This window comes from Juglans regia, chromosome 5 (genome assembly GCF_001411555.2).
Source record: "Juglans regia cultivar Chandler chromosome 5, Walnut 2.0, whole genome shotgun sequence".
Lineage (NCBI taxonomy): Eukaryota > Viridiplantae > Streptophyta > Magnoliopsida > Fagales > Juglandaceae > Juglans > Juglans regia.
Window position 1 is genome coordinate 4,157,347 of NC_049905.1, and position 23,381 is coordinate 4,180,727.

Sequence of the window (23,381 nt, forward strand, 5' to 3'; positions counted from 1 at the left end):
CGATATAATTTGATTTGAAAGATAAATTTTAAAATTTAAATCTTACAAATCAAATTATACCATGTAGATAATAGTACTACTACATGTGTGATGTAAATGCAACCTTTAAATACTATATACTTTTGAGTAATGTTAATCATCATCTCAATTCTCATCATTTTATGATGTGATATTAAATAATTGAAAACTATTTATTCTATCTCACTTGTGAATCTATCATCTAATATAGGGTTAGGACACCAAACTACTATTATTCGCATGCAAAGGTGCTGGACACGTGTAAGAGTCTAGCTAAGAGGTCGTTCAAGGCGCAGGGCACAATGCTGATCATCTTATCCTATTATAAATGTTATAAAGATCATGAAAATACTATTTAATTTCTGTCTATATTTCGAGATGAAAATAAGAAGATCATGATTATCACGAATCCTCTCGCCTTATCCTACTTTGGAATAATGGCCAAAAGATGGGACTGGTTGAAACAGTAAACAAGGACAAAAAAAAGGGGGCCGTTGATAATTTGTTTGGTGCAAAGGAACAAAAATTGGGTTCAGATTATATCATTAGAACTTAATTACTGTTGTTGTCTTATACAAAATTAGCTAGCTATCATTGAGCTTTATATATATATATAGTATCATCCCAGGAATGCCATAAAGGTTCTTTAATTACTAAGAATTAGATCATGCACTAGCCGATTTTGATATAAAATTATGTTAAATACAATTTTAGAATACGTAAGTGATATACATTATTCCATTTAAAAAAAAAAAAGGTTCTCATAAAAAAAATATATTTTTAATATAAGTCTCAAATTTATTTACTTTTTTCAAAGAACCGGAGTGTGCAAGTCTTATCCATGATCTACTACAAACATCATTTCCTTATATGTGCATGCTTATGAGAATGTAATCTAGGAATGATCACTATATTTGAGGGAAAAAAAACATAAAAAGGAAGGTAAAGAGAGTACTTGATCAAAAGCATGAAGCCACGGCGAATCGAATTCTTTTAAGGACTTTTGCTTTAAAGTATTCAAAATGTATGTACTTTTGAGAGAGCAACATATCTTTCCTTTATAACTAAGCACTAGTACTGTCTCACCCAAGACAAGCTTCCACACCCCTCAAACGTTGTTACGTACGTCGTACAGAGAGAGAGAGAGTCGCCATTGCAAATTAAAGGATTGGCTGGTGTAGAGACAAAGTTTCCACAGCTTGAGCTTTGGGCAGTCTTTAGGAAAAGAAAGCAGGAGGGAGGAGCTAGAAAGCTGGGATTGAAACGGCTAGCTATTGTTTTCCATATGGAAGGGAAGGCCACACCCAACTTTTTAAAGCTCGCTCCTCTCATCTCTTTCGATCTGTTGCAAGTATATTTTTACTTGAAAGTAAGGGACGCCTCGGATCTCCAACTCTTATCAATAATCAATGTATATTATATATGAAACGGATCAATAATCTCTGATTTTGTTTTCGTTTTCGATAGATCATTGATGCATAAAGCACCACTTTAATTTGTGTTCACAAGAGAGAGAGAGAGAGAGGGTAGCCCTGGTTGCCAATTATATATATGTGTGTGTGTGTATGTGTATATATATATATATATATATATATATATATATATATATATATAGCTGTATGCAGAAGATCATGACCAGTCAAAAAGAAGTGCTGGTGGCGTGAAAAAGGTTGAGAGTTTGTGAAGGAGATTCTTTGATTGGTATCTGCCTAGAAGAAGGGGAAAAAAAAAAGAGATTATTCTTTGGTATCTGATACATGCTATTGCCTTGTAATGATTATTTAGTAGGCTCCCGGCAGTACATATACATGCATATATACTTATAGTTAGCGCTGAAAACATGCCCGCAGATACCCAATATATACTGGAGAAATGCTTTAGTTATAAAATTAAATCCATAAACTAACATGGTTTCGTGTGTATATATATATATATATATATATATATATATATATATATATATATGATACGTTAAATTATAAAATGATATTGCAAAGTAGATCTAACGTATCATATGAATCCATGTCAGTTTGTAGATTTACTTTTATAAAATTTCTTTATGATTGTAACACTTCTTTTTATATTGTACTGATCGATCACAAATACTATGCTCCACATATATCTGCTAGCGCAGCTGGTCTTTAGAACGTAATCTAGAAATCATTGCAAGTGAAAAAAGTAAAGGAAAAGAGAAATGGAAAAGCAAGATCGATCCCACTAATTGTATTCTTTTTAGGGGTCATTAAGGCTTTAAATTATTCAAAATGTACATACTTTTGAAGGCAACGTAACTTTCCCTCCACTGCAAAAGGATTGGCTAATGGGGACAATGTTTCCACAGCTCGAGCTTTTGCAGTCTTTAGGGAAAGAAAGAGGCTGCAAGGACCGGACCCTTCTCTATAAAGGCACCATCTTTTTAAAGCTGATCCTTCTCTTACAAGTGAGTTTTACAGGAAAGCAAGGGACTTCTTGGATCTCCAACTCCCAATAATCAGTACTAGTACTGTATAATTCAATCATCTCTCTCTCTCTCTCTCTCTCTCTCTCATTTGTTTTTTAAAATTGAACTATCTGAAGTGTAAAGCTAGGCAGGGATGAACCTAGAGCCAACCAGCCATGGTTGGGGGCTGCAGCCTGCAATTTTTAAAAATCCCAAAATTTTAATTTTTTAAACTTTTCATAAGATAAATTTTATAAAAATTAATATCTGCCCCCCGGCCCCATTTTTTACAGTTTGGCCCCCTAAAGCTGAAGTTTTTGCATGCAGGATCCGCTGAGACTCTTAAAATTTGCAAAGTATTGTTCCCACTTTGTAGAATGTCTGTCTTTTATGCATTTCCTAGTCTCATGAGATGATCATGAACAACGCTGCAAAGAATTTAAAATCTCATGAATTCACGACCAGAGGTGCAATATATATTCTGAATCATCAATGTAGAATATTTATTTGCATATGATACAAGAAAGATGAAGTGCAGAATGCGAAACTAATACTCTAAAATGTCCACCACAAAATATAGCTTCATGATGGGTAACTATAGATCTATTATACATAGTCGTTTCAATTTCAGGCACAAATAAGTGAAGATCAGTGCATGGCTGTTCAACTCTGCCTGCAAGCAGATAAAACTCAACTAAATTTGCCTAAAGCCTGCATAGTTTCCTAGTCTAATAACATACAACATGCACAATGAATAACACAACAATCAGAACGTGGAAATCCCTAAGCAAGAAACAAATACTTAAGACCTGCAACCATAAACAGTCGCAAAACAAATTTCCATCGATGGTTTCTAGAGTTTATACGGTTGGATCCTTCCCAAACCTCATCATTGCATGTGTTACTAGCATTGAACCCCTGCGAGCCGTTTCAACAAGTTGGCCAAAGAGTGGTAGTTTTGCTGTCTCCCTGCTCAAAAGAGGCTTCTTGTTCCACCTAATACACATTATGCAGAACCTCATATGACTACTTGGCCAATATGAATAGTATAAAAAACATTATTGAGAAATCAAAAGGACAATAGCTTAAATTATATTGAGAATTTACGAAGCAAATATGATGTTAATGGATAACATGGGAAAATGCATTAAAAACATATTTTACCACTCAATCAGAGAGAATAATAACAGGGAAAAGAATTGGGTGTAAAGGATAGTGTATACCAAAATACAGCTAAGGTAACAAGGAAAAAGTTTAGGGCATACCAATCTTCATGGCGAACAACTTTTCCATCTGCTAAATACAGCTTGATGAGTGATATCATATCTATGTCTTTCCCCAAGAACTTGTAGTGCTGCTTGTTGTCAATTAATATCTGGATTTGAAAAGAGATTCCAATCTCTGTACTCAAACAGAATATATTCAACTAGAAAAAAACAATAAACAACATTTGATGAATGGTAAATCAAAGTTTTAAACCTCTCGCTTTCCTGGTGAAATGAGATTTTCTTGAACACTATATTCCACAATTTTTGATTCACTAAAGACCTGGAAAACATGGGAAAGAATAGACAAGTCTGTCAAAAAAGTTGACCATACCGAAGAATAAATCAACTACTTAAAGCAAGATAAGATTCAATTCAAAGTAAACTTCTAAGAAACATCTCACCACTAATACATCTAAACAAGTTAAAACTTTAACTAGAACAAGTTATGTTCTCCAGTATAAGGAAAGGAAGTCATGTACAATCAGTGATGATCAATACTCTATTTTTCAGATATACTTCACATTCATATATACATATCTATATATTGATAAGTCCACATTCCTCTTTTACCACAAATAAAGTACAAATGTATGCATATATATGCAAGCACTGGGGTCTCTACAGAGCACCATTCCAAATTCTACTCTGCTTGGATTACCAAACAATTTCATGCAATTGTATTATTATCATTGTATCGAACCAGCAGCTTCAGTAAACTTGCAATGCCTTTCGAGTATAATTGTAAATAATCTCAGGTATCATTGTTCCTGCATTTTGCATTTACATAATTGACATGATTGTAGGGCAGCGAGCCACTTCCATTTTTGGCCATGAGATGGAAGTCCAGAGGAAAACAACAGTATGCTTAAATGAAACTAGTATAACGGTACAGTATGCTCTACAATTTTATAATTCCCTGCGGAAAAATTGCATCAATTATCAGGAAAACTTTCTAAAATTGCACTTGGCGACTAAGTTGAAATAAGCCTCCAATACATGATGCTTGAAGCGAAGCAAATTAATAACCAACAAAGAAATAAAGCAAAACCTTAGAAAGTGAATAGAAGGCTGATTTTATCTGCTGCACCCTGAACAATCAATAATACAAATGATGTAAGACAGTATTTCATAAAAGTAAATACCAAATAAATCAAAGATACCAAGAAAAAAGACCAGGCTACCATGATAAGAATAAGAAGAAATTGATGAATCCATTGAAAGATATTAAAAAATTACTGGAAACAGAGTAAAAACTCATAGTGATTTGCTAGTCACTGAAAACATTTATCCCTTAGACATCATAGAAAACTAAGAGTTCTAAAATGTAGAAACGAAATAAGTTATGGACCCAATTAATCCACTAGTATGGACACGATCTTTTTGAAGTAAAGTCCCCTAGACTGTGAAAGAGTGAAAAGTGCTTTCACTGTCATGGTAATAGAAGTCTTCGTGTTGTAAAGAGAAATGAATGCACTTTGAAAAAAATAAAAAGATTTAGCTATTAGATTGAAATCCAGGTTTTTGAAGATATGAATTTGAAACAATATCAAGAATATTTCTAGTGAATCATTTCTCAATTCCAGCAGAGACAGTTCGCTAATGGACTAAAATGATGAAGTTCACCAAAAAGTAGTTTCTCCAACCAATTAGGAAGTACACAAATAGAGTCCAAAAATGGATCACGAACATGGTTGTGATTGCAACACTATAGATACAACCAATACAACAGAGGCACAACAACAATATATAGCTTTCAAAATCTCTAACAAAATGATATGTGGTTCCACCCAGCAGCAAAGACATTTAAGACACTTCAAGTAAACCAGATGGAACACTAAGATTATATCTATTTAAATGAATGTTAATAAGCATCCCCAAAAACTAAGTAAGGATCCTTATCATCCATCACCATGTCATGGCTTTCAGAAAACTTTTAACTGTTAACAGGGTCCACACGACGAAAACCTGAAGGCACCATATAACTTTACTGTCATGGAATATAATTTTGTGAATTTTTCAGCTAAGTATGGGGCTGAAGGTTTGAACTCTGATGTTGTGGCTGACTTTCTAGCTAAGTGTGGGGCTGAAGGTTTGAACTCTGATTGGTCTGATATTCACATGCTGCCTAGTCGGTTGAGGGGTCTTCTTCGCATAGACAAATTGGGTATGCCCTACCTGAGGATATCATAAGTTTCGTGCCAGGTTTGTTTTGCGTTATTTGCTTGTCTCTCATTGCTCTCTAATTATTTGCGTCTCTTTGTTCTTGTGTACTTGGCTTTTGCAGGTTTCCCTCTTTACCGTGTACTCTATATGGTTATACTGGTTTTGATGCCTGGGTTCTCTTTTTCTAGATTTAGCCTTTATGTACCTCCCAGGTGTCGTGTTTGTAACCACGGTTTTCCTCCGTCACAAGTGAGGACAATCAATAAAATTGGGGTTCCGTCCTCTTTCTTAAAAAAAAAAGAAAGGGAGGCGACCAAAAAAAAAAGTATCCACTCAATGGCAAAGTCTTGGGCATATATCACCGTGCTCATATTTGTCTTCAATATAGAATAGGAAATATAAAAAAACAATACCTACCCTTTAGCACACATGAGCGGATCTTCAAAAGAAGCATCTGGAGCATAAATTTCAAAGTCACGAGGTGTTGCACAAGATCCATATCTGAAACAATCACTCACAAAACTCGGATGAGAATTGTGCAATTATAAGTAATGAATTTTGAAGCAAATAAGAATTACTTATCAACATCGAGGCATGGGAATCTATGAAATGTAAACACCTTGGCATTTGAAAATGCGTTCTTCAGTTTATCCTTGTATACCCCTAAAACTTCCAAAGATGCACAGCACACACTTACCTGTTAGCAACATAACGTCCTTCGGGACTTCATGAGTTGCTCCTCCAATAGTCCACATAACGTCCGTAACAGTCGGTTGTTCTTTTACAGTTTCACTCAAAAGCTGTATTTAGGACTATATTCATTGCCAGAAAGTAGTGGTGGTTTATTTTGGTGTGGTCTTGCTATCATGTTTCTAAATGTGTCCCTGTGCATATCTCAGAGAGAGAGAGAGAGAGAGAGACTTACAGGTTTAGAATATGAGGGATGACGTCGTTGCTAGAGTAGCTTTTCTTACTGTCATTGGAATCGAGTTTTCTGGGACTAAATTCACATGATTCCTTGCAACCCAATTCCCTCGAATGATCCCTTTTGGCTTCACAGTCACACATCCCCCCAAAACATATGAACAGTCAGAATCATATTTACAAGCAAAAAAGCAGCATGTTTCATAACACGACAAACCCAAAATCTTGATCGAAGCAGAAACGAGCTGATTTAAAAAAAAATTTAAAAATAAGAAGAAAAACTGACAATTACTCTAACGTACCTTGTGAGAATTTGTCCATGGCGGACTCTGGGGATTCTTTTGCAGCCAAATATGCCGTAATCTGATTAAGAAAACAGTGAGTGAATGAAGCTTTCACAAGAGAGAAGGAAGCAGAAGACGAAGCAACAGCCAACAAAAGAGGAGGTCTCATGGCTTCATGTGGCGCAACGTGGCGGTTGCTACACCTTTTGGCATAATGGCATAAATGCATTGAATCAATTGAAATTATATTTGTAGTGGTTAGTTTATAAATATTATATAATTATTTAAAAATAATAAATAAATATAAAATTTATATAAAAAAATTAATTTTTTTATAATAAATCTTATTTTTTTAAAACGATTATACGATATTTATATATTCTATAATTATATATAAAATTACTCTAGAATCAAACTGTTTTGAAATATTGTGAAGGTTAATGTTGGCCTTTCCCTCGTTTTTTACTATTCAGTTATTTTGTTTTTTTGCTTTTTTGAATTAGAATTAAAAATTGAATCTTCTTACATAACTTAAAAAAATAAATTCAATTAAATAAGAGCAAAAGAATGTTGATTTTTATAAAATTAAATTTATTTTAAATTAATTTACATAATTATATTGGACGATTAAATTTATTTTTTTATAAATTATACAAAAATGTCATATTATGAAATTTGTAATCTAGATTCAAATAAAAAAAAGAAAAAAATGAATAATAAAATAATAATAAATAAGGTATAAAAGTATCATTACCCATTATCACAACTCGACACTCTCAACTTGTCGTTTGGACAGAGAGTTACCAACAGTTCTAGTCTCCAAATCTTGCATACTTATTTAAAATATATATATATATTTTTATATAGATTTAAGATTTATCTATTTTTTTAAAGAGAATGTTATGAAAGTTGCACATCTATAATTAAAAATATCATTTCTAGAGAATTATATATATATATATATATTATATTAACTGGGTCATTTGGACAACTAAAGGATTAAAACTCATTTATTATGAATGTGTATTTTTCACTTGAAAATTTTAAATTAGGACAAAAATTTAATAATAATTTTCTTTTAAATGAAAAAAATGGACTGTAATGGATAAGTTAAATAAATAATCACTAGCCGTAAATTTGTATATCTATGGTTGTGTCATTTAATACATGTGAAATCATTAACGTCTGGTTTGGATAGTGAGTTGAGATGAGATAAAAATTGAAAGTTAAATAAAATATTGTTAGAATATTATTTTTTAATATTACTTTTATTTTAAAATTTGAAAAAATTGAATTATTTATTGTATTTGTTCCAAAATTTAAAAAAATTATGATGATTAGATAAATTAAGACGGTTTCACTATTCAAACCAGGCTTAATTATTTCAAGTACATGTATCACATGTGTCACATATACGTTACATGACACATGCGCACATAACAAACGTAACGGATGATATATTAAATAATCACTTATTTATTCATTACTTTCTTATTCTCGCTAGCTCTAACTCTATATATTAATAACTCGATTATTAATCACGTGAAATTATCATTTATTTTTAAATAAATAAAAATTAAGTATTCAAATAGTAACATAAGGATAGGTCTCCCATTTAAATTAAATGCGAGCTCCGCTAGAATAAAGTGATTTTTTTTACATTTTTTCATAATGAATTACATGTTTTTATAAAAATCGAGATTTATATATTTGAAATTTGTATAAATAATTTATTTTATAAAATTGACTACTTTCTCACTAATTAGTGGTAACAATTCCCATGCATACTACCCAAAATCACTTGCTTGAGTTAAACTTTATGTTTAAAATAATAATTTTTTAATTTAAAACTCTTTTATGACTATTTAAAAAGTAATAATTGAACTAAAAAAAAAGCTATTGAATAACAGGGAAGCATCTGTGTCTCTACTCATTACAGAGCCTTGACGGTTACGGCTGTATTAATTATATATAGAGTTGTGGAGTCCTAAACCTCTTGGCTTTCTCGGCCTTGCTTTCCTCTCCCATGTTGAAATGGGAACCATGGCAGACTTCCCTCCAAACCCTGAGGATGGAGAACTCTGGCTACCCTCTGATGTTTTCCATGAAATCGTTTCTGCAACCATCAAGCCCGAAAGAAGCAACTCCCACCAAGCTTTTGTCAAGAATGCTGCTCTCGATCACGTTGCAATTCAGCGCAAAAGTTCTGCTGCTGCAAGATCTTTGTCAGAAGCTGTGTCTAAATTTCAGGTCTTGCATTTCTTCCTTTCTGCTCTGTTTTCCAATTCAGTTGTTCAGTTCGCCCTCAAACCGTATGATTAATTGGCTACGCAGTTTTTTTTTTTTTTTTTTTTCAATTTTAATAATTTCATTCGAACTATAATTCCAACGATTTGCGATGGTTTGCATCTGTTTCTTGCTTGGTGTTTTTATTTCCCTTATGGGTCAGAAGCCATAATTAATGATGCATGTGAAGTAACATCCATGTGAACTGGACCTTCGTTTCTGATTTTTCCAGATAACACAGCACGCTTGCTGCAGTTTCCCTGGTTCTAAGCCAAATGGCAATGGTGCAGCTGCTCGTGCAGTACCTGCTTTTGACCATGGCGCCTCTTGGGTCGTCGGTGGCTATTCATTGTTTCCTGGACGTATTCTCCTCTATAATCCGATCCCACCGACTCAACCTAAGGTGAATAATTCATTGTAACTCATTTCCCAGTTGCCTAATTATCTTCCCGAGCAAAATTATACTTGCAAGTTGTTGCGAAGGTCCCGCCCCTGACGGGTCTTTTCAAGCCTATGTATAGGCATGGCATGTAAAATCCGTCATGAGTGTGATCTCTGCACTGATTTATAAAAAAAAGAAAAACTCACACAGTTGTCTTAAAATAGGATTTTGAGAAAGCCGGGAAGCAAAAATCTCGACGAGGATCGTTGCGCGTCATCAGAGACGAAGTGAAGAGCTTTGCAGGAAAATCTGGAGGAACTGGTGTCTTTTTACCCCGTTCCACAGATGCTTCTGAGGCACCTGAACAGACTATGAACACTGGGGTTTTCCTTAATCACCATCATGCCTATCTAACCAGTGGCAAAACGAACAAGAGTAAGTTTAATTTATTAATCTGATCATCATGCATGCATCAGCTCTTGGAGATGTTGCAAACTTGGATTGCTCTGCATCTAGAATGACAGAAATAATAATATATGGATGCTTTATAAATGAATGTCATTTTTTTTAACAATAAATGAATAGTTACAAATGAATTACACAAAAAAATATCACAAATCGACGTAGTTTTATCTGATCTGTTAAATTGACTTTACAGTAAAAGTAACTCTGCAATCTGACGAATCACATCAAACCACATCAGTTTATGAGATTACTTTTGTGTAATTCTTTTGTGATTAGAGTATTTTTCATAAATGAATATCATTAGTTCTTAATATAAGAGAAATTATATTTACAATCTTACGGTTTTTAAGCATAGCATACTCCTTTTGAAAATAGTGGATAAATATGTGATCCGTATAAAAAAAATTATTTTTTTAAAAATAGACCTCACTTTCTCTTTCTTGCACACTTCAAAACTTTTTCTAGCATTATTCTTAATGTAAGTACGAGGTTTATTCGATATTACTAATGTTGTCATGTCCTTTTAGGTGGGAAGAAAGGGCAAGGCAATCGAAAGAAAAGCGTGTACGAAATAAAGGGAAGTTTGGAAGAGCAAGAGGAGTCTCAAATTTCAGATGAGATTGGTTTGCCCCAAGAGTGGACATACTAGCTAATTATCTTCAAATAACAAATTGAAAAAGGAGATCGACCCTCCTTGTTTCAGAAAAATGGATCCCCCCCATTTGCAGCAAAATTAAATAAAAGAAAGAGATGAATCGATATTACTATTTCTCGAACTCTTTTAACGCCTAAATTTACTGTTGTTGTTGCTGCTGTTGTTGTTGCAGATGATCAAGGCAGGTATGCATAAACTAATTCCTGCCCATGCACGCATGCATGCACGAATCTAAAATGGCACTTGACCAGGCCCCTTCTAGCCTTCCCACAACCTACATATATTTAGTCGATTTTGTTGAAATGTGGTTGTGTTTTTTTGGCAAGATATGAGGCTAATTTCCGATGGTTTTTCTTGGATGAAAAAATTGGAATTTTGGGTGGGATGGGCAACCGACTTGGGCTAGGTGGGACTAGGCCGTTGATCAGTACATTTTCTAAAGTCTAAAGCCAACAGTAGAGATGTTTTAGGCGGTTTGGATATTGAGTTGATTTGAAATGAATTTAATTTTTTATAAATAATAGTGAATTAAGATGGTGGAGTAAATTTAGTGGAGTTCACCTAAAATAAGTTTAGATGTGTTTGGATGTTAAGATGAGTTTAGATGTATTTATGAGAAGTTGAAAAAAATAATGGATCCGGTGTGTAAAAATGTGTTGAGTTGAAAAAGTTTGTAGGTTCTATGTGTAAAGAGGTTTTGAGTTAAGATGAATTTAGTGAATTGAGAGTTGAGTATTTAGATATTAGACTTAACTTAAAATTAAATTAATCTCATTTTAGTCCAAATTCTAAACGGGGGTTTAGCTTTGCGGGATCATCAACTTTCACAAAAATTCATAAAATCTCATCTCAAAGTTTTAAAAAAATTTCAAACTTTTCTCACTTCTCAGCATCTAAACATCTATCAATCTCAATTGGAAATTGCTAATATGCCTCCTAGGTTTGTCTATGAGTTTGACTGCTAGTGTATTTTATTTATTTTTTAAAATGTTTAAAAACGTTATCACTAATGAATTTATATGTATGTTTTGTTTAAATGTTTAAAATTATTAAAAAAAACATTTAAAATTATTTAAAAAAATAGAATTAACTAGTGGTCAAACCTAACGGTAAAAAATTGGGCGGCATAGTAGCACGACCAATCTTTTTTACTACAATTGCCAGTAGGTGGGTTATAAATAAACAAGAAGGTTTTTTTGGGAGAGGATTATACCCCCAAATGGCAAATACCCCCATGGGCGAGTCACTTTTATCTTTTTTACTACAATTATGTTGCTTTTTTTATAATAGTTTTTTTAAAAAAAGGAAAATGAGAAAAATTATTATTTTTAATATTTAAAAATAATCATCAAAATTGATTTAAAAAAACGGATTGAAAATAAAGTATTAATATGAAAAAATTATGTATTTTTTAAAAAATCTATTCTTCACATGAAGTGGCCCAAACCTTATCACCACAATAAATAATCTGCAAATACAACATTAAGGTGGTTGCCCAATAGTTTTTGAATATATAAAGAGTTTGATATGTATTAGATTTTGAGTAATGCTACATACAGTCGTGGAATGCGCAAACGCCGTGCAGTCGCTTTGAAAAAGAGTGGGGTCCACTATTAAAAAATTAATTTCTTTTCAGGTGGGTCCCTTATTTATTCACTTTTTTCAAAGCGACTGCACGGCGACTGCACGCTCACGACTGCAAGTATCATTTCTCTTAGATTTTATATTTAAAACTGAAATTCACTTTAAATTATTAGTTAATTTATTTAATTTCTTACTAAGATTGGAATTTAAGTTATGTTTTAAATTTGACTCGAGAAAGTGCCACTACTTCCTTCGCCTAACTCTTCTAAACTTAAAATTTTGAAAACTTTAAAAACCTTCCAACTTATCATTACAATTTTATCAAATTTTCATACAAAATAAAATAAATAATTCAATTTTTTTAAAAATAATATTAACAAATATATTCTAACAATTTTTTATTTAATTTTTTAAATTTAATCTTAATTTATTTCATCTCTAAAAACAAACGAGACCTCTTCGTATTTGCATTTAAAATTTATTTTCAATTATTCTGTACTTTTTTTTAAAAGTAATATTATTTATTTACGTGATAAAATTATTGTTTTAATGATAGATTTACGTGATAAAAAATAAAATCTATCTGCAATCACTTTTCTATATTCTTGTGCACTCTATTAGAGCATTCTCATTGGCTTGAGTAAATGCATCTTCAAAATTTAGCTAATATCACACTTTTTTACATTTGCCTATTCCATTTAAATTCAATCTCTACAATGGATTAGTCATTCACATTCTATATAATACTAAAATATTATTATTTTAATAATTAATTAATTAAATTTATTTTTATCACATTTTATAGTTCTACCAATTAAATGTTAATAATAATTATATTCTAGTTAAATTAATATTAAAAAAAATTATTATTAAATGTTAATAATAATTATATTCTAATTAAATTAATATTAAAAAAAGTTTTATTAAATGTTAATAATAATTATATTCTAGTTAAATTAATATTAAAAAAAGTATTATTAAATGTTAATAATAATTATATTTTAATTAAATTAATATCAAAATTTTTTTATTAAATGTTAATAATAATTATATTTTAATTAAATTAATATCAAAATTTTTTTATTAAATGTTAATAATAATTATATTCTAATTAAATTAATATTTAAAAAGTATTATCGAATATTAATAATAATTATATTCTAAATGTTAAATGTTAATTATATTCTAATTAATTTAATTTGTTTGCTTGGAGTGAGAAATTAATATTTTAATATTTGAAGAACCAATTATGGTTTTCTATATTTGGCCAATGACTGTAAAAAAAATGTAAATTATTTTAAAGATGACCAAACTAATGTAGAGTTTTTTTTATATAAATTATCTGAATTTTAGATAAATTTTTTTATTTGGCCAAGTCAATAGAATCCTATTAGCTGAATCTGATATTAATAAAATAAAATAAAAACTACAGTGCAAACTCCAAATAAAGATAACCATAGCCGTACGGCGCATAGCGGACGACATTGGACTAAGAGACCTGAATGGAGGAAAATAGTACACCCTGTCGAATGAAACACGTAACATCGAAGTATCTGCCGAAGAAATGTCATAAAGTAACGCAGCAGAGCTAAGGAAAGAAGAAGAAGAAGAAGATGGGGGTGGCGGTTGTAGGCACGGATTCTCTGAGCGAGAGAGCCGCTTCGATGAGAGAGTCGATGCAAAAGAGCCAGACCATCACCGACAAAGTTGTCTCCATCCTCGGCTCCTTTGATCACCGCCTCTCCGCCCTTGAGACCGCCATGCGTCCCACTCAGGTCCATTAATTCTCTCTCACCTCATCCTCATACTTAACGTTTGTTTTCCGGGAAATTTACTCGAGGAAACGACCCACAAAATATTACAAACAAAAGAACTGCCCTTATATGCTGTTGGATCCGACCATTTTCACTTCCCTTCTACTTTGGAAACCCGAGTAAAGAATGCGCAAGACCCGTGATTTTGTTTTCTTTCATTCTTCTCCGTTTTTCTCGGTTATCAAATACAGATCACGATGTTACACTTAGAGCCATTTTGTGAGTCTGCTGTCTGTCTCCTAACTGTTCTGTTTTTGGAAATATTTTGTGTTTACAGATTAGAACGCATTCTATTAGGAAAGCTCACGAGAATATCGACAAGACTTTGAAGGCTGCTGAGGTTTTACTGACCCATTTCGACCTTTCTAGTCAGGTTGGTTTCTCATATTGTCTATATTTTACGTGCTTGTTTGCCTACTCTTCCTGTTATTTGTTATCCAGAATGTTTTATTTTTCTTTATCCTTTCCTCGCTCTAAATTTAGTTTGAGGGTTTGCTAACTTGAAGTTCGATTTCAGTTAGGCCGCGGTCACCAATTTAAGAACAAATTGATCGAAATGTTTTTTTTTCCCTTCTAATTTTTTGCCCCAGTAATGAAATCTCTCATAAATAACTCCTGTGTTACAAAAGAATTAGTTTTATTATGAAAACTAATTAATAAATTTGTGATAAAACCTTTCTATTTCTTTGTTATAAAACTGTCAGTTTTTCACCCAAACAGAAAAGTACATTTATCACAAGTCTCGCAGTTTGATATCAACCACAACCAAAGAATAACCAATATTACAATATATGACCAGGTTACATATATCGAATTGTACAGATCAAAATGAGGCACAAAATATATCAAGAACCGAAAGAACATATATCAAGAAAAGGAATGAAAATAACAGAAATATAAACTGCAAAAGGAAATAAAAGGATATAAGGAAAGAACACACCGATATACGTGGTTTGACCCTAATGGTCTACATCCACGGCATGAATGACCTCAGAGAAGCTACAAAGATATTTATTTATAAAGAATATTTCACAGAGAAGCCTCAGTACACCAGAGTTATAAAACCCCTCAGAACTCACAAGAAATCGCACTGATTTCTTCCCTCTAAGAGCAAACCCTAGAAAGCCCTAGAAACCCTAGAATCGCCTCCCTCCTCTGCTCTCTCTCTCTCAAACTGCCGTATTTACACAAATGAAATCATCCTTCTAGGGTTACAATGCAATGAGATATATATATATATATATATATATGTGCCAACAGATGCCACCACGTGTAGATATCCAACGGTTCAATACACATCCCTTCAGATTAAATAAGCCACGAGCATCTCACGTGCTTCCTTTTAACTCTGCCTTATAAGCTCCAGGTAAGTCAAATCGACACTTGCACATCTATCACTTAAATACATTTAATAAAAGAACAGAAACACATGAGTAATTAAAACAACAAATAAAATGTATTGACATACATATTACATCCTGTTAAGGCTGTTCTAACTTCTAAGTGCGGTTGAAATGCCCACCCACCGAATTTTCCATTTTTAGGAAATCACCAATTTGAAAACGGAGGCCTACTAACCGGCCCTTGCCACTCAGTGAGGTCCAATGGTTTGTTGGCTTGAAAGTGAGACTGTGAAGTTACCGGTAGTTGAGATTGATAGAGGGATTGACGGAGAAATGTCCACCTCCAAGCAAGGTCTTTTTCATCTAGAAATATTGGATTTTTCGTGGAGAGTGTGAAGGGAAATTGGGGGATGATGAGATTCAGAGATTGGCAACTAGGGTTGGGTACAGTCAACATCACTTTGATGCTGCTACGAGTTTATCAGGTTTTCAGACTCTGTTGCCATGTAGGCTTGCTCTTTGACATTGTTCTATCTTCTTTGGAAATTCTATTTTGATAACATGGGGCTGGTAATGAAATGGATTTATATTAAAGGTGCTAATTAGAGGTATATGCATAAACGTTTCCTTGTATTGTACTTTTTATGTTTATGGCTGTTGATATAATTATCATGTAAATAAATAGGCAGAGAGGAAAATACTTAGAGGGCCACATGATGACTTGGAGGGTTATCTAGAAGCAATCGATCAACTAAGAGGCAACATTCAATTTTTTAGCAGCAAGAAAGGCTTTAAAAGTAACGATGAAGTGCTCAACAATGCAAACAGTCTACTTGCTAAGGCTATTGCAAGGCTAGAAGATGAGTTCAAGCAGCTACTATCATCTTACAGGTTCTTATTTTCATTTTCATTGATGCTTTTGCATGCACACTTAATTCTTCTGCCAGGGTATTGTATATTATTTTTCTCCTATAATTTGCTGATCAAAAGAAAATTATTTTTCTCCTATAACGAACTGATGCCTTGATGTCACTGTCAGATAATTTAACATTTCCAGTTCTACTCCTAAAAAAAAAAACCTAATTAATTCTTCTCCCTGACAGTGAGATTTTTCTTTATCGGTAAACAAAATTTTATTGATAATAGAGAGAGGCAATGTCCTTGACAGTGACATCTATGATCTGAATTTTAATTTTTAAGTTTTAAAGGACGCTCACTATTGATTGTTCCATTTTAATTTTGCAGCTAACATGAATCATCTCTAGGGCATCATCATTATCATTTCTAGGTTATTGAATGCATATGTGGAGTATGGTTTTTAATAACATTTGTTGTTCTTTTATGGTGTCTATTACTGGCATTGCTTCTATGGATAAAAATATGTATTTGAAGGTCAGTAAGCAACAAATGAGTTGGAGTGCATATTGTCTATTTACCAAATTACGAATTGTTCATTCTGTCAATGACTTATCCTTGTAATGGCCAAATAGAAGGCCCAAACCACATGACCTATACTCCAAAAGGACTAGTCAATGATACAATTGGAGCCCCATTGGAACTTTATAAAGAGCAAGAACTTATCATTCCTAAGCAATGTGGGATCTCATACACCACCTATACTTATCTACATCATATGGGGTATCACAATCTACCCCCCTTAAATTCCCGACGTCCTCGTCAGACCTGTCCATTGTAGGTGGCACGGCTCAAGTTCCACATTTCTGGTTGAGATAGACTCTGATAGCATTTGCAACGTCCCAATGGAAGGCCTAAACCACATGCTCTATACTCCAAAAGGACTAGTCAATGATACAATTAGAGCCCCATTAGAACCTTATAAAGAGCAAGAACTTCTCATTCCTAAGCAATGTGGGATCCCATACATCACCTACTCTTATCCATATCATATGTGGTATCACAATCTATTCCCCTTAAATTCCCGACGTCGGGAACTCGTCGGGCCTGTCCATTGTAGGTGGCACGGCTCAAGTCCCATATTTCTGGTTGGGATAAGCTCTGATACCATTTGTAACACCCCAATAAAAGGCCCAAACCACATGGCCTATATTCCAAAAGGACTATTCAATGATACAATTGGAACCCCATTGGAACCTTATAAAAAGCAAGAACTTCTCATTCCCAAGCAATGTGGGATCCCATACACCATCTACACTTATCCATATCACATGGGGTATCACAATCCTCCCCCTCCCCCCCAAGCTTTTTGCACTTCCTTGGTGTATTCTGAGTTTGTAATTGCCCAATCTGTGTATAAATAGTTATAAAAAAAAAATTTTTTTGATTGAAAATATGTATTTGCTAACAATGATCTTGGCATAGGATACCTGTTTGTGTCATCAATAACTGATGCAGGTTATTTGGGCGAGCTTTAACCTCCAGTTATATTATTTACTTCTATTATTTTTGGGGTGGTTTTGGAAATTTCAGCAAACCTGTGGAACCTGATCGTCTTTTCGATGGCCTACCAAACTCATTAAGACCATCTTCAGTATCTCCCGGGCATCAGCGTGACTCTAGTGACAGGAATCCTTCCAATAACCATTCTGAACACCGGAGGAGTAACTTAGAAGATGCTGTATACACTCCTCCAACCCTTATACCTCCACGGATCCTGCCACTGCTGCATGATTTAGCTAAGCAGATGGTTCAAGCTGGCCACCAACATAAGGTGCTCGAAGTTTATAGGTAAGAAGTTCCAGCTCTAGCCCACGGGTGTTATGCATCACTTTTCTTTCTTTATGAAATTATCTCATCACACTGTCTTCATGTGAAGATATATATCCAACTCCAGCCCACAGGTATTATGCATTCCTTGTCTTTCTTTGTGCAGTCATCTCGTCACACTGTCTTCATGAGAAGAGATATAGCAATCCATTTTTTTTCTTGATGCCTAGGTTGCATACATTGCAGCCTTTTTACCCCTTAAATAACCCACTCTTTGTGTTTTCACTATTATGTGACATGTGTTTAATATTCTTAAGCTGTAATTCAAAATTAATTAATATGAACCAAACACTCCCCTGTCAATAACTGGTGTGTGGTGCACCAGTAATGCATTGCAGAATTTATGAAGGTACACCGTACCACATAATCTTTCAGGAAAGGATAAAAAAATTTTAGTGGGATTGAATTGGAAAGCTTCAAGGCATGTTAAGAAACCACATTATCCGTTCTACCTGTCTTTGGTATCTCCTCAAAGCTTCTTAAGAATCGACCTTCATGTTCAGAAACTAGCTAATAAAATAATATGAAATCCAATAAAGGAAACAAAAAAAATTGCACCATATGTTGTTTCCTTGGTCCTCCATTGACATTATTCTATTAATACATTTCAGTAAGTAATTATGTCATTAATATTAAAGCTAGCCAATAAATTTTTGGGGCCGATGTTATGATCTTCTTCTAATGCATTCGGATTATTTGGTGGAAATTATGTATATATGATTAAAAATAGTATGCATTGTCATTCTCTCATTGATATGGTCAATTATCATATGCATCTCAGGATACATACCTGTTTATGCAGACATTTACTTATATACATGTATATAAACAGCATAAATTCATAACATATAAGTATGTGCATGTATATAATTTTTTGGAGTTTAAATATCAAGATGTTTGACAAAGATTCTACAATTTTATTTGGTTTAGGGATACCCGTTCTTCAGTTTTGGAAGAAAGTCTTGAAAAATTGGGAGTTGAAAAGCTTAACAAAGATGATGTTCAGAAGATGCAATGGGAAGTTTTAGAGGCCAAAATTGGGAACTGGATTCACTTCATGCGTATTGCTGTAAGTATTTGTCTGGAATTTGAGTCAATTTTGCACGTCTCTTGTCCTGAATTTATGATAATGCTTGAACAGGTCAAACTGCTCTTTGCTGGAGAGAGGATAGTTTGTGAGCAAATATTTGAAGGCTTTGATTCTCTTACAGATCAGTGTTATTCTGTGGTTACTTCAAGTAGTGTTTCGATACTACTTAGTTTTGGTGATGCGATTGCAAGAAGCAAGAGATCCCCAGAGAAGTTGTTTGTACTTTTGGACATGTATGAAATAATGCGGGAGCTTCAGTCTGAGGTATCATTAGTACTACTCTTTACCGAGCAAAAAAAGTTAGCACTAGTCATCCACAGTGGCATGATCTAGGTTTTCATTTTGATTTAAGTGGCAGTCCGAAACTTTGAGGGATCTTCTTGGTCCTTTTTCCCCATTGTTAAAAGAGAAGTCACCATATACCATTAGGTTACTAATGATGAAACACAATCTTCCCCCCCCCCGCATTTCCTTCCAATCTGTCGACGTCTATTCGATGGAAACATATTCAAAGGATTTGCTTATAATGAAGTGCATATTGATTGTGTAAAATTATGGCAATTATAATTATATTTATTATTATTAAATTGATGATAGAAAATGGATGGTTTTTGAGGGGTAGGAGAAGAAGATTAATTTTTTGGGTAGCCACATTCTCAGCTTGATTTATTCTTTGGCGATGTATATGAATCTTTCACAAATCTCTGTTTTAGTAGGTTCTTATGCTAATTATCACTTACTCTTTCAACTAATTCATATCTCAATGGTGCCACCTTATTAAGTGAAGAACTAAATTTATTCACAGATTGAAATGAAATTCCAAGGTAAAGCTTGCAGTGAAACAAGAGAAGCCGCCTTTGGTTTGACAAAACGGCTTGCACAGACAGCTCAGGAGACTTTTGGGGATTTTGAAGAAGCTGTTGAAAAGGATGCAACTAAAACTGCTGTATCGGATGGAACTGTCCATCCTTTGACAAGTTATGTAATTAACTATGTAAAGTTCTTGTTTGAGTAAGTTCATCTAACCCTGGAGCAGAATAAACTAGAGTTCCATAAATTGTATGTTTTAGTTGTTGATGATCGAGCTATTGAAAGATATATGTGGTACATGTGTACTTGGGCTATGCCTTTTCATAATAAAATTGTTCATGACCTATTATAAAAAAGATATATGTCGTACATGATGTTAATTGCGGTTTCTGTGGATGGAATTCAAGTAGCAATTGTGTTATAAATTATTTTTAACTAACTTGTTAAGGCTTCTGAGTTTTCATGGCATATGATCACATCATTGGCTTTCATGGCATTAGACCAAATCATGTAGCTCTGTTTCTCTTCTCTCTCTTGTACTTGTATGTTGTACATTGATGACTTATGACTTATCAACCTGGAGGAACTGAGTTTTTATCAATAAACCATCAAAGAATCCACACATATAGCATTGGCGCATATTAATCAGATTTGATCTTAATACTGTGTGTCAAAAGTTATATAAATGTGTTGTCTTTCTGAGATTTGTTTGTTTTCTTAGTATTTCTTTACTCTTTACTTGCAGTTTACTCTTTTGGCTGATTTAACACTACAGTTATCTCATGATTGACTTGAAGATTTTGCACAACATTTTTACAGCTACCAGTCAACCTTGAAGCAGCTTTTTCAAGAATTTGACAACAAAGATGGAACACAGTTGGCATCTGTAACAATGAGAATAATGCAGGCTCTTCAAAACAATTTGGATGGAAAATCTAAGCAGTATAAAGATCCTGCTTTGACCCACTTGTTTCTCATGAATAATATTCACTATATGGTCCGATCTGTACGCAGGTATGTCATGTATATTCATCTTATCAGAGTTCTTTTATAGATTTTCAAGCCTTTCTTGCATGTGCATGCTGGTGTTTGTTGGCTTTTGTCTTCAGGTCAGAAGCCAAGGATTTGTTAGGGGATGATTGGGTGCAAAGACACAGGAGGATTGTGCAGCAGCATGCAAATCAATACAAAAGGAATGCGTGGACAAAGGTAGTGTTCTACACTATTGAACCAAACCACATGATCTGCATCATTTACCGATATGTAGCTTTGGCTGACACTGCTGGATCTGTTTTTAGAAACATAATTTTATCTGGATATAGGAACGGGGGTTTTTCTTCCTAACTGTGGGTGCTTTCTTCATTTGTAGATTCTTCAGTGCCTCTCCATTCCAGGCCTAGCCTCATCTGGGGGTGGAAGTTCGGTGGGTGTTGATGGAGGAAATAGTAGTGGAGTTTCAAGAGCATTGGTCAAGGATAGGTCGATGAGAAGTTACATCCTTGTGGAAGTTCCATTACAGTATTTTTGTCCATACCATTTGAACTAATAGGAAAACCGTGTTATGTTAACAGGGTCAAGATATTCAATACGCAATTTGAGGAACTTCATCAAAAGCAATCGCAGTGGACAGTGCCTGACACCGAGTTGTGCGAGTCTCTGAGACTTGCAGTTGCAGAAGTCTTGTTGCCTGCCTACAGATCTTTTGTAAGACGTTTCGGGTGCGTTTTCTCACATCATGGTGAAATTTGCAGTCTTTTCGAAATTTAACATCCATGCAAGCATATGTGGTTGTCTGTGCTGCGTCTTTCACGTTGTGTTTATCACAAAATCAACAATGAGATCGATGTTGAAGATTTTATTAATGAGGAAGTGACAGTGATGCGCATGAATATTGTGATTCCTAACATTATTAAAATATTCATATTTAACATGTTAGAAAAGCTCTTTGTAAGAGCTACAGATAACCCAAGGTACTGATGCCAAAACTAAGTAAAATGCATTGATTCTTCCATTGGATCTCTAACATTGACATTGCATCATACCTTCTTGTTTACATGTGGTTCTTGATGTGTTACAGGCCTCTCGTCGAGAATGGAAGGAACCCTCAAAGGTACATCAAGTACTCGGCAGACGATCTTGAACGAATGTTGGGTGAATTTTTTGAGGGAAAGAACTTGAGTGAACCCAGGCGGTAGATTTGAACTATATCTCTCTGGTTTTGATAATACAAAGATGATATGGCTGATCATTGACCTTCAGTATGGTGGGGTATGCATCACTCTCCTATATCAGAGAGTCACTGATTTAGTTCTGAAGAGCTTCCTTTAGTGGTGAGTTATGTGGACGTTGCTTTATATGATACGTTATATCGTGAATTAAAATAAATCTAAACTCTCATATCGTGTAAATTTATTTTTGTAAAATATTTTTTCGGAGACAGTATCATTCTCTTATAATAAATGCATTTGTTGCGTAAAATATTGTAACAGGTTATGCATGCATGGTACCTACAAGAACCACGGAACAAGCATATACGTGTTCAATAAAAAAGATTCTTTATTTTTTAGATATGAAATAAATCATCTTCCAAAATGAAAAGAATATTTTAAATAGCTGTTTTTTTTAAAAAAAATTTAATACAATACATTCAGGTAGATATAATTTTAGAGTAGTGTGCAAGTTTTACGCATTATTTAAAAAACAGTTAAGTTTGTTAAAAAATAATTTTTATATAAATATTAGAGTTTTTTAATTTTTTTAAAGAGTGCAAAATTTAAATAACTTAAAATTGGAAATATTATTTCTTATATATTTATTTTTTGAGAAATAATTTATATAAGTCTTAAATAAAAGTTTTATACAAATTTTTGTAAAAAAATAGATTAAAAAAATTAAAAAAATTATTCTTTATTAGTAAAGGTCATTTTTTTATAAAAAATTTGTACGGGACTTGTATATAATATTTTTTTATTTATTTTATAAAAAAATTTATTTATTATTTATTTATTTTTATTCTATGATGTGATATTAAATAATAAATTTATAAATAAAATATAATAAATAATTTTTAATTATTTAATATTACATTATGAAATGATGAGATGATAATG

At 33.3% G+C, this 23,381-nt stretch overlaps 3 protein-coding genes across 3 annotated transcripts; 2 read left to right on the forward strand and 1 right to left on the reverse strand.

The window, feature by feature from the left end:
• Positions 1-2,910: 2,910 nt before the first annotated feature.
• Positions 2,911-7,313, reverse strand: LOC108987564. Its single transcript, XM_018960494.2, has 7 exons — positions 7,116-7,313; positions 6,815-6,941; positions 6,307-6,390; positions 4,775-4,814; positions 3,938-4,006; positions 3,724-3,833; positions 2,911-3,454 (listed from the first exon to the last, which is right to left on the reverse strand). Exons 1-7 carry the CDS (start codon positions 7,264-7,266, stop codon positions 3,319-3,321), a joined length of 717 nt encoding a protein of 238 aa, XP_018816039.1. The 5' UTR covers positions 7,267-7,313; the 3' UTR covers positions 2,911-3,318.
• A 1,720-nt stretch (positions 7,314-9,033) lies between these two features.
• On the forward strand, positions 9,034-11,139 carry LOC108987563. The gene is made up of 4 exons (XM_018960492.2): positions 9,034-9,347; positions 9,616-9,786; positions 9,990-10,200; positions 10,758-11,139. The coding sequence occupies exons 1-4, from the start codon at positions 9,132-9,134 to the stop codon at positions 10,877-10,879; spliced, it is 720 nt and encodes a 239-aa protein (XP_018816037.1). The 5' UTR covers positions 9,034-9,131; the 3' UTR covers positions 10,880-11,139.
• A 2,812-nt stretch (positions 11,140-13,951) lies between these two features.
• LOC108987561 (exocyst complex component EXO70A1-like) lies at positions 13,952-22,744 on the forward strand. Its single transcript, XM_018960490.2, has 12 exons — positions 13,952-14,244; positions 14,561-14,656; positions 16,312-16,517; positions 18,075-18,332; positions 19,302-19,440; positions 19,513-19,725; positions 20,267-20,472; positions 21,091-21,285; positions 21,381-21,480; positions 21,641-21,750; positions 21,843-21,989; positions 22,349-22,744. Exons 1-12 carry the CDS (start codon positions 14,083-14,085, stop codon positions 22,464-22,466), a joined length of 1,950 nt encoding a protein of 649 aa, XP_018816035.2. The 5' UTR covers positions 13,952-14,082; the 3' UTR covers positions 22,467-22,744.
• The last annotated feature ends 637 nt before the right edge of the window (positions 22,745-23,381 follow it).

What these genes read in the sequence shown, in the direction of transcription:
- LOC108987561 (XM_018960490.2), top strand. Translation starts at nt 14,083, where the DNA reads ATGGGGGTGGCGGTTGTAGGCACGGATTCTCTGAGCGAGAGAGCCGCT. An exon ending in ATTTCGACCTTTCTAGTCAG is followed by an intron (nt 14,657 to 16,311) that starts GTTGGTTTCTCA and finishes GTAAATAAATAG; the next exon opens with GCAGAGAGGAAAATACTTAG. An exon ending in TGCGGGAGCTTCAGTCTGAG is followed by an intron (nt 19,726 to 20,266) that starts GTATCATTAGTA and finishes ATTTATTCACAG; the next exon opens with ATTGAAATGAAATTCCAAGG.
- LOC108987564 (XM_018960494.2), bottom strand. Translation starts at nt 7,266, where the DNA reads ATGAGACCTCCTCTTTTGTTGGCTGTTGCTTCGTCTTCTGCTTCCTTC. An exon ending in CATGGACAAATTCTCACAAG is followed by an intron (nt 6,942 to 7,115) that starts GTACGTTAGAGT and finishes GTGACTGTGAAG; the next exon opens with CCAAAAGGGATCATTCGAGG. An exon ending in CCGCTCATGTGTGCTAAAGG is followed by an intron (nt 4,815 to 6,306) that starts GTAGGTATTGTT and finishes TTGATTGTTCAG; the next exon opens with GGTGCAGCAGATAAAATCAG.
- LOC108987563 (XM_018960492.2), top strand. Translation starts at nt 9,132, where the DNA reads ATGGGAACCATGGCAGACTTCCCTCCAAACCCTGAGGATGGAGAACTC. An exon ending in AAGCTGTGTCTAAATTTCAG is followed by an intron (nt 9,348 to 9,615) that starts GTCTTGCATTTC and finishes TGATTTTTCCAG; the next exon opens with ATAACACAGCACGCTTGCTG. An exon ending in TCCCACCGACTCAACCTAAG is followed by an intron (nt 9,787 to 9,989) that starts GTGAATAATTCA and finishes GTCTTAAAATAG; the next exon opens with GATTTTGAGAAAGCCGGGAA.